General features: G+C 36.5%; 1 protein-coding gene across 1 annotated transcript in view; it reads left to right on the forward strand.

Annotated features, from left to right (window-relative positions):
- LOC121316637 (collagen alpha-1(IX) chain-like) overlaps window positions 1–10,224 on the forward strand; it is a 36,708-nt gene extending 26,484 nt beyond the window's left edge. The window contains exons 32-41 of the mRNA XM_041251677.1: window positions 11–64; window positions 854–925; window positions 1,738–1,773; window positions 1,880–1,924; window positions 2,048–2,080; window positions 5,971–6,117; window positions 6,658–6,712; window positions 8,370–8,558; window positions 8,873–8,950; window positions 9,868–10,224. Of these exons, the coding sequence (XP_041107611.1) occupies window positions 11–64; window positions 854–925; window positions 1,738–1,773; window positions 1,880–1,924; window positions 2,048–2,080; window positions 5,971–6,117; window positions 6,658–6,712; window positions 8,370–8,558; window positions 8,873–8,950; window positions 9,868–10,064 (906 nt within the window). The 3' untranslated portion in view covers window positions 10,065–10,224. The remainder of the gene's footprint in view (window positions 1–10; window positions 65–853; window positions 926–1,737; window positions 1,774–1,879; window positions 1,925–2,047; window positions 2,081–5,970; window positions 6,118–6,657; window positions 6,713–8,369; window positions 8,559–8,872; window positions 8,951–9,867) is intronic.
- Window positions 10,225–11,486: the final 1,262 nt, after the last annotated feature.

Genomic DNA, 11,486 nt, shown 5'->3' on the forward strand with positions numbered 1-11,486 from the left:
TTCTTTCCAGGGTGAAAGAGGTGTGCCGGGTCCATCTGGTCCCACAGGTACACCAGGACTCCGGGTATGGAACTTTATGTGCATCTATTGTAACATCTGTAATTGAACTTATTTAGTAATTTAAAGCAATATATTTTATAATACATTATTGTATAATACCATGTTGAACTAGTAAGTCATACCCATATTTCACATAGCATTTAGATAGCAGTAAGAATGTCTAATTTTAAGTTTATGATACAGTGTCTTTGAGTTTGTAAAATACATTTTACACATTTTAATTTGGCACATTCAACAACCATGTATACCACACATCAGCTTTACATCACACAATGTGCACATTGCTTCAGAAAACACTGAAGTGTATTATGACCTGTAATTTCAACATGGGAATCAAATTGTCGTTATCAATTATGCTTTAACCAGATCATGCCTATTACGCAGAATTGACAAACTGTCTAATTTGTGAGTGTAAGTAGGGTATCATTTCCAGTTTCCAAGTATTTAACACTACGCAACTAAATAATGATAAAAAAAAGTGTTTTAACAAATGAAATTGCAGTCTTGAAACATTTAAGCAGAGTTGCAGTCTGCAGATAGTGACAGAGTCAGAGTCACAGAGAGTTGTGGCAGCGCTACTCGCAGTGAGCAGCAGCATGAATGGCTCCTTGTTGCCCCTCACCACTCAGTATTTACACAGTAATAGCAGAATCCCAGCTTGAATGCCTGGGCTGAAAGAGCCCTCTGTTGAAGAGGAATTTGAACACCACTGAGTAGAGAGCGCAGGAAATAAAAGGCAGGATGACTGCAAAAATGTTTTTACCATCTTTTTTTTTTTTTTTTATTCTTGTAGGGCTCAAAAGGTGATCCTGGTCTGCCAGGTCTTCCTGGTCCCCCAGGCCTGCCCGGAGTTAAAGGAGACAGGGTAAGGATAAGTGTTGCTAAGGCTCGTGATGTTTCTATACATTTATAGTCATCAAAAGTTTGGACTAATTAGCTTTAGGACAAGCCAAATGCCATTGTAAAATCATCAGTGTTCATGAATCTGTGTTCATGCTTTCGGTTTCTGTAGTTCTGTATGTGGTTGGCTGTTACATTTCTGTTGGGCTTTATGGTGACTTCACATAATAATTGTCATCAACAAAGCTGTCCACGTGTTCTGTATCCAGCAGACAATTGATGAAAACTGTGATTCTGAGTTGATAAAGCATATTTAAAAAACATTTCAGTTTTGCCAGCTGTAAGATGTGGTTAAACATGTATAGTATGCTTGTAAGAGAGCTCTGTGCTTTATTCCTAAAGCCACCCAGTTCCACTGTGTTCAGGTTGTAAAATCCTCGTTCTTATTTTGTTTTTGCAATGCCAACAATCTGGGCACAGTATACTTTGTGCAGTAGCATAAGTAACAATATATGCTGTACATGCTACCAAAATAAAAGGTTGAGGTCAGTGTAGCCAGGATTGTTGATTAAGTGTATCCTGTGGAATTTTATTTGTACCCTTCAAGGTAGTATCCAGCCTTGCTGGTGCAATATCTCCTTGGTGGTGTCCGTCTTAATTGCCCATAGGGGAAGAGTTACTTATTGCTGATCATGAGAATGTATTTCTGGAGCCAAATTCCTAGAAAAAAAAAGTTCAGCTTCCAGTCCCAAAAAACTGCAGTTAAAAGTACAAATTGTTTTAGTTAAGGTTGTGAATTAAAGTTCAACACAGCAATTTATTTTTCATTTTATTTAGGGTGCTGTTGGTTTGGATGGTCCTAAAGGAGAACAAGTAAGTGATTTTAGAGAGTTTATAAATATTTTTAAGATTCTCTTTTCCTAGTTTTTATTTTTAAATGAATATTTTGTTTTTACTGTTATTTTATCATTTCTTTTAGGGTGATGCTGGATCAGAGGGCACATCTGGTGATAAAGGTGATCAGGTGAGTCTAAAGCAACAATACTTGTTTTATTTTGCTAATGATAGGGGCAGCAGGTACACATTAAGAGTGTGAAAAAAGACATTGCTATAGAAATACATTTTCATTTTGTCTGCATTTTTACAGGGTAATCAAGGAGAACCAGGACCCAAAGGATCTGTAAGTATCAGAGATAAAAGCTTAATTATAATGCTATGATTTCAGTTTTTTATTTTTTTAATGTACAATATTCAATGATGTATATAGCTAAATTAGCCAGCACTTTATGCCCATTGCATTAACCATCATGAGTACTGAGTTGCATATAGATAGTGTTAAAAAACCTGTAACCCGTTTTAATAGTCTCTTTCATACACAATGCTCCATTCCAAGAATCATCAGCATAATGTACGCTAATCCCACAATGACAAGCTTTTTGCTACTGTCTCACAACCTTCATTTTATACAAGCTCTTCGGTATTTTTGTAGATTAAAAAAACAACTTCCAAAAGATTTTCTCAGACTGTTTCAGTTTTTTAATTGTCCTCAGATCACTTAATCTCAACAGACCTTAACTTAATGCTTGATCAAGTAAATAATGCAAGGTGCACTTCTGTCTAGATATGAGATTAATACCATAATTACAAGTCAAATGTACATACTTATATATATTTAAAGCCTGTTTCCAGATGCATTTAATATACACAAGGCTCTGTCTACCCATTTTATACAAACTATGCAAATGTGGCTTGTCTTACAAGGCTGTAGCCAGCTATGAGGCACGGGCATCGGTTAAAATGATACTAATAATTTTGTATTTAGGTTGTCTTACACGTTGCTTGTGTTGCAAAATAAAATGCATATCATCCCTTGTTGTGTGTATACATTAATTCTCAAGTCCTAGTGATATCTATAGCCTCTGTGCTGTTCATAATCTTTTACTGTCATTGCAGACTACAGCGACACGCTTAGTTCACACCATCATAGCTGTTAGTTAAACGTGTTTCAAATACTTCAAAACAACTTATGGGCTTATTAGCGACTTACAAGGGGAGGCAAAGTAATAATGTTGATTAGAAAGAAGTAGAAATCAGCCTAGTTATAAGGAATAGTGCATTTCCTTGGTAGTCTGCAGTTTAGCAAACCAGTTTCCGGTCTAGTCTTGTTTTCACTGTGCTTGCTCGCCCATGCCTAAACAATGCCTCAGCTTCTGCTAGGAAAACAGGGAAGCTCCCATTCAAATCTGGTACATTATGCTGTTTTCAGCCTTTTATACCTTTTTAAAATTAAATTTATCATATTCCAGTCTTTTACATCGTTGTTAATGTAATTTATAAATATTTGTCCACCGTTAAGAAAATAGTATGAAATATTTGTCATATGCAATACATTGGGTCTTGTAAAATGTTTTACTTGTGCAACTTTGCGGTGGACTTCACATTTTGTCTTCGTCGTGAATTGTTTTTTCTTTTTATTGAAATTTATTGTCTGTTTCCAGTTAAGTTTACAAAAAAAAATGATGTGTAATTACTGGTAAATGTACCTCTTTTTGAGAATAGGAAAACTCCCATCAGATCGCAATTAATTGCACCTGTACCAAAATATGACAGCGTACAACTTTCAATGTGACAATGTATGCTTTCTGACATTACGCGGGTGATGTTTTGATAGTCATACCACATTCTGATGATGTACCACTTTCTAACTCTTCACCGGTATTAGTATTCCAATTCTAAACCACAAGTAGAAGTGTCTTGCAAACTGCAATTTAGCTGACCCTATTCATCCTAATCCAAATTAACATGTATTTATACTAAAGTAATACAATAATGACTACAAAAGATTTAGAAGTGAGTAGTTTTTCGGGATTTACGATTATACTGTAAATCACTTTCACGAACCAGCCCCCAAATGTAGTCTCCCATCATGTTCTTGTTATACTGTCCTTGGTAGCGGCGTTCAAAGTCCAGTATATCCTGGTGGAAGCGCTCGCCTTGCTCCTCCGAGTACGCTGCCATGTTCTCCTTGAATTTATCAAGATGAGCATCAAGGATATGGACTTTGAGGGACATCCTACAGCCCATTGTGCCGTAGTTCTTCACCAGAGTCTCAACCAGCTCCACATAGTTTGCGGCCTTGTGATTGCCCAGGAAGCCCCAAACCACTGCGACAAAGCTGTTCCAAGCTGCTTTCTCCTTACTAGTGAGCTTCTTGGGGAATTCATTGCACTCCAGGATCTTCTTTATCTGTGGTCCGACGAAGACACCGGCTTTGACCTTTGCCTCAGACAGCTTAGGGAAGAAGTCTTGAAGGTACTTGAAGGCTGCCGACTCCTTATCTAGAGCTCTGACAAATTGTTTCATAAGGCCCAAATTCTAATAATTCTAACAGTAGCTTAGATTAGAGGACCCAGGTTCTGAATATTATTACATCATTTTAGTTAGCGTTCTGGGGGCTTGCCCACGATAGATACTGTAACTTGCTATACATAAGTGCCTCAGTGATTTTTTTATGGCTGGCTTCAGCCCTGACTTATCTCCATGGAAAAGGTGTGCTACCCAACAACAAAAATCAGCACCAGAGAGTGCAGATCCTGCCCCCTCGTGGCAAAAGTTAAACACATTCTTGTTCACCATTACCTATTAAATGCATTTCTAAGATTTCATTAGTGTATGCCCTCCTGTTTTTATTTGCCTGGGCTGACTTTAATCTTGGCTGGTAGGTTACGAAATTAAGAAATTATTTGAGCACAGCTGATAAAGCAATGTTATGGTAAAATTAAAATGCAATCTTAAGAGGGACATTTAATCACAAAGCGGTTTCTCATTAAATAAATTGGGATAGAAACCACAGGTATAACAGTCTGATAAATTCATTACCAAGGACTTTATTGCAGTCCCAGGTCTGTTACTGCATCTTCACACAGACAGATATGTTTATAAATGCACCAGTCTAGCTCCAGGGGTGGGAAATATATTTAAAAGCAGTATCTGACAAATGTAGTATTTTAAATATTTCATAAATAATGTTTTTTGTTCTCCCGTCTGAAGGAATAATAATAATAATATAATAATTCAACTTTTAGTTTTTCTTGACTCAACACTGCCGACTACTGGTAAAAAAAGTAATAAACACACTTGATAGCTTAGCAAAAAGGAAATGGTAATGACAAAACAAAAACAACTTTATCCCTTTTTTATTTCAACTCTACAGTTGTACTTTTCCTTCTTCGGGCAACATAAATAAAGCCTTATAGATCAAAATAAATTAGGATCATCTTTATAACTACAGTATTAGTGCTAACCCAATTTTTAAAATCTATTTTCATACCCTAATTTACACCAGCAATAGCTTCTTCTGAAATATTTGTATATCCCAAGTTAACTTTTAAATCACAGGTTTAGCTTTCTCTAATGGCATTGCTATGAGCTATTGCTGTTAACTCTTGAAAGTCTGATCTGGAATTTATAAATAAATATTTGAACAGTCTCCTCTGTCAATGTAAATGGATGTTGGTATTTGCATTTTTAATCACAGGCATTAGTTGAAAAGGTCCTAAAGTGCATGACTGAAGTGTGTTCTAGGTCCCAGCACCAAAATACCCTTAATAAACATGAGAGTAAAAGATACATTCTAAATTGCAAAGATTGTCTCAGCCAAACAGACTGTAAATAGAGGATCCCACAGGTGGATACCCTCTAAGGCTAACAGGACTGTTGAAACTTGCTTTAAAAAAACATCAATTTCCAGCAGCCATGTCCAAAATTTAACCTAAAAACCCATTTTAAATTATTCTTCATACACACACACACACACACACACACACACAAAACAAAAACAGTTTTATTTGAATTTATTAAGAAAACTCTAGTTAAATATACATACAATTCCCCCCAAACTCTGGATACTTAAAGAACAATTGAAGCCATCAGTGCAAGTATATCATGAAAAAAATGTCCTTGTTGTAATCGCTTCACGGTGCCCTGTCTTGACCTGGTTTCTAAAGCACTTGCAATATATTCCAGTATGTAACTATTTTTTTTTTCCATTTTTTATTTCATCTTGTTTAGACTGGTCACCCTGGTGAGCCTGGCAGTCGAGGCCCTGAGGGCAGCCGTGGCCAGTCTGGCATTGAAGGACCCTCTGGCTCCCCTGGACCTCGCGGGATGCAGGGAGATCGGGGTGTGCCTGGCCTGCCTGGGTCACAGGGGCCGGCTGTAAGTATTGATTGATCAGAGGGTATTCTTATAGCTCTTCTAAAAGGTTACTAAACTTCCGGTACAGCAAAGTGCAGCAAAGCGTAGTATGAGCATCATAATGCACAGAGACATATGGTGAAGCATTTTTTAAAAAGGTTGTGTTTGAATACATACATACATAGTTTTTAAATGTGATTGTAGAGTTGTGGGCCAGGAAGGTTATTTCTTATTCGTGTCTATCCCTGTGGTGGGATGGGGGAAGTAAAGATAGCCTAGAGGAAGGTTACTATGTTATCTAAGATAGTAGGGTGTACCCCTAAGCCTTTGGATCATTAAAATCCAGCAAATGTAACACTAGTGTTAAGGTCACACAGCTTGTGCATTATGCAGGGTAGCCGGTTGACCCTGCCTAATCTTAGTCCTTGGGATTCCATCAAAACCACCTTCAGATATAAAGGTCAAAGTCAGTACATCAGTATCAGACTCAAAAAGCTACAATCGCCACTGGAAATGTACTTGTCCATCTGTTTATGCTTAATACAGTTCTTTATTCTGTAGGGTAAAGAGCCCAGTGATCAGCATATAAGACAAGTTTGTATGCGAGTTATGCAGGGTAAGTCATGAAACTATGAAATACCTTGATGTATTATTATTATTATTATTATTATTATTATTATTATTATTATTATTATTACACTATGTAACACAATTTTTGTTCCTGGGTAGTAAGTGTTATTTCCTAATTGCTTATGCCTCAAAAGTATAGAAAATGGCTATTATTCCCCACAAACTTTGCTTTTGTGACCAGGACAGTGATATTTTGAAATTTACCTATTTCCAATGAGAAAACAGTCTTTTCGTTCACATAAAGTCAGAAAAAAACAACATATGAATCCAAATTAACATGTATTTATACTAAAGTAATAGAAAAATGACTACAAAAGATTTAGAAGTGAGTAGTTTTTCGGGATTTACGATTATACTGTAAATCACTTTCACGAACCAGCCCCCAAATGTAGTCTCCCATCATGTTCTTGTTATACTGTCCTTGGTAGCGGCGTTCAAAGTCCAGTATATCTTGGTGGAAGCGCTCGCCTTGCTCCTCCAAGCTGGAACTAAACTGAACTGGTGGGCTTAAGGCCCCTGTATTTATACTACTAGTTATATTACTGGAAAGTTCTAGAAAGTTCTAGAAGTTACTCCAAGTTTACTCAGCACTGAATCTATCTGGAATGTTCTGGAAAATAGGTACATTTCAAAATATCACTGTCCTGGTCACAAAAGCAAAGTTTGTGGGGAATAATAGCCATTTTCTATACTCTATCTTGCATACGCAATTAGGAAATAACACTTACTACCCAGGAACCAAAAAAAAAAAAAAATTGTTACACGGTATTATTATTATTATTCTTTTCAGACTTTTTATACATATTCATTTTTTTTCTCATAACATATGCACTTCTAGGCAATATATATTGTGGAAAAAAATATTTTGTGAAAAATCAGCACATATTTGGTTTATGATCTTCGCTACTTAGTGAGATAGTTATATTGATGATAGTTATATTGATGAATGAATTCAATTTATTTTCCCTCACGGTGAATTTATTTGTAATATTCTCCCTGTATCTGATTATGCAGACTTTGTCTTTAAGAACACTTATCACTTATTACTCTTAACTAAGCTAGAACATCATTATAATAGATTATGATAGTGCTGCCAGATTTGTCTTGTAAAAATAAATCATAATTGCAAACCCTAATATCAATATAATTGCCTAGTGTAAATTAAGCTTAATATTTTTTCAAGAATAGACATGACTCTTTGTTATTTGGTATTTATTTGTTTATAAATATGTTTATGATGAATTGCAGATAAACTCAAGCCATTCATTCAAGCACCAAATGATTTTTTTTTAATATAGCGTGCTAAGCGGGTGCCACTCTAATGAAAATAACTCTTTATACTTTATATCTTGTCAAGTAAAATAGACCTTTCACTTTTCTATTAGACAAATTAACATTGCAATTAGCGTGCCCTCTAAACATTTTAGAGACTTAGAATCTTGCCATTTTGACTGAGAAAGGGTAAGTTATCGATGAGAAAATTTCGGCCATGCAACTGCTTAATTTAATATTTTTGTCGCTGTAACAGGGGGAAGTCTCAAACCTAAAATTCTAGATGCAAACCTTTAGTTGGATGTGTACACAATTGGTTCTCATCCTGGTAAAACATAAATACATTTTTTTTTCCACCTCATGTGTTACAGAACAGTTAGCCCAGCTGGCAGCCAGCCTCCGGAGACCAGAATCAGGTGCTGCTGGTCTGCCTGGGCGCCCTGGGTCTCCTGGGCCTCCTGGCCCTGCTGGCGACAGTGGCTTCCCTGGACAGGCCGGCCCACGAGGATTACCGGGTCTGAAAGGACCTCCCGGGCTGCTCGGCCTCAAGGGGCCTAAAGGTGAGGCTTTCCATCTGATTTCCAGTAGGTGTTAACACACCTCAGATCTGGGACCAAACTGCCGGAGTAGCCATGGTCTTGTCAAAGAACACCCACTGAAAATACCTTTTGAAGATTTGGAAGCCATTAACTAATGCACAGTGTAGGATGATAACAAAGCTATGTGAAGTATTGAGCAAAGAGTACCGGGTTGTATACACAGTAAAATATAAGTAAGTGTAATGTTATTGCTATGAACAATGTGGCTGTGAGAGGCGTACCTTTTTAGATCAGACAGATAAAGGAAAGAAAAATGTGCTTCTGTGTTTGTACAGGTGAAATGGGTGAAAGGGGCGATAGAGGCATCACAGTACGAGGATCAAAAGGCTTGCCTGGAGCACCCGGTCTGCCAGGTACAGTGTATATCAAGATACACACACAATTATTTAACAGAATGGTGAAGCAACTCACCAGAACGGAAAACACCAAATTGCTCTGATTTAGGTTTTTTTTTGTTAGGGAGCTCAAACTAATTTCCAACGTTTTGTAGCAAAAGAAACACTTTGTTTACATGCCTTTTTGTAGCTGAGGTGCACCTGTGAAAATCAGAATACAAAACGAGGCAATATTATGATGGTGGTTCTGCAAAGATTGAATAAACCAATCAGTGTGCCTCAAGACACACTCGTGATGACAAGTCACATTTGAAAAGATTGAATAAACCATGATGATGATGAGTTGTCAGGTTACAAAACAGTACTGTATCAGTTGTGAACGAATCTCTAGCGGTGCCAATAAGGTGTTCTTTTAAGTTGCTTTAGGCGAAGCATTTACAATGGAAAAAAAACTGTTTCACCACAAGGGTGTTCTCTTAGGCAAAGTGTTCTCTTAGGAGGTGTTTCTATAGGTGGAGACCGCTGTACTAAAATTAATTCCCATTTTAAAGTATCAATAGAATTAATTCTATTTCGGTTTTGATTTATTTCGATTTTAAGTTTTCTCTTTTTTATTCAGATTGCATGTACATGTTACAGTAATTGTATTCCGTCTATAGGGTAAAATAAATAAATAAATGGGGTTGGGCACTACAATAATGTATGGAAAGAAAGCCCATGTGATTAAATACTTGCATAATAATCTTCCGAGCACATTGAAATATCCTCAATTTGCAAGATTTTTTTTTTAAAGAAATAAAATGTAAACAATTAACCTACACTTGCATAGTGTAACATTTGGTCACTAAAGGGAACAATGGAGAATAACAATAAAAAGAATAAAACCCCCTTCAAGGAAAGTCAGATTGGATTTAATCACCATGCTGTATTTACAGGTGAGCCTGGCAGACCTGGATATGGCAGGGAGGGACGTGATGGTGAAAGAGGGCCCCCTGGAGTGCCTGGACAGCCTGGTATCCCTGGTCCTCCTGGTCCAGCTGGACCTTCTGGTTACTGTGATCCGTCAGCATGCAACTTGCAAGCGATCGCTGCACCTCAGTCTCTGAAGGACTCCAATGTAAAAGGACCTTGAGCTGGTCCCTGTGTCAGCAGTAACTGCAAACATGCTGCAGGTTCAAGAGAACTGAAAACAAGACATGGGAGAGCAGTCAAAAAACAGACTTTATAAAGACAAGCAAGCATTTAATACTGTAAGATTTATATATATATATATATATATATATATATATATATATATATATATAAGATATAGATAATATATATATATATATACTACCATGGTGCTGAATGTTAAATGATTCTACATGCAACAAAATACAGTTATCCATATGTGGCCTATAATTGTAATAAAGAAAATGCCGTTAGAGTTATATTAGATCTTGTGTATTAAGGCACATCTGTTAATTAGTGAAATACCACAGAAGGAATGCATTTCATACCTCCATTGTAGTGTCTGTCTTTTGTGTTCGGTAAAATACCCCCCCCTCGAAATAAATTGAATTATTTTCAGGCAAACTGCATTTAAATTTTACCACCTGTATGTACAATACTATATTTTGTAAAAAACTAAAGGAAAACAGCAATATCATTGTGTGCAGGAACGACTGCCTTGCCTGTTCATATGAGAACATGCTATACTGAGTACAATGTATGCTGTAAATCTCTGTAAATGTGTCATTTCTGGTTATTCATGGGAAAAGAGTTTTATAAATTAGTGATTTTTTGTTTACTTCCAGCTACTTTTACTCAGCAACGGCTAGTGTGTAACAAACCTCTATTCAGCATCCTTCTCTGATTTCAACATTGACGAGAAGGCAGTAAGCCACTGTTATTGGTCATTTTAATAATATCCAGAAGTTTTATAATGATATTATTTATTATGAAGGTCTAAAGTGACGTTGGAAGGTTGTACAAAAACAGAGAAAATAAATATGAATTTTACATGTTTTTGTATGAATTGTTCTTTCATAATATGGCTAGGTGACAGTGGATACAGAATGTGTGTTTTTGCTTTTTCCTGTAGCTTGTCCTCATGTAGGTAATACATCAACAGCAAAAAGCATGTCCGCGTGTGAGTAATGAAAAGCATGTCCGTGTGTGGGTAATACAGCAAGTGAGGAAAGAAAACAACATTGATCTTAGGATGTGCACTCCTGTATCTTAAAGCAACGTTTAAATAAAATAACTGTTTGTTTATTACTGTGCACATTTTGATCATAGTAATATAAGACCCTGTACAAATATGTACATTACAAAATAATTGTATGAGTATTGCAAGATACATTAAGTGTGTTATAAATACTGATATTTTTAGGGGTGCATGCACATTGTACCAGTTTTGCAGTTCTTCACACTTAGACTAAATTTGGTCTGTACAGTATATGATTAGAGACAGTCAGGACAGCACTGTTTTGCTACCAGAAAACATGTTCCATTTAAAATCCCATTCAAAATACATACAGTGACACTATTTGGCCCCCAGGTGGCACTATGT

Source organism: Polyodon spathula, chromosome 6 (assembly GCF_017654505.1).
Source record: "Polyodon spathula isolate WHYD16114869_AA chromosome 6, ASM1765450v1, whole genome shotgun sequence".
Lineage (NCBI taxonomy): Eukaryota > Metazoa > Chordata > Actinopteri > Acipenseriformes > Polyodontidae > Polyodon > Polyodon spathula.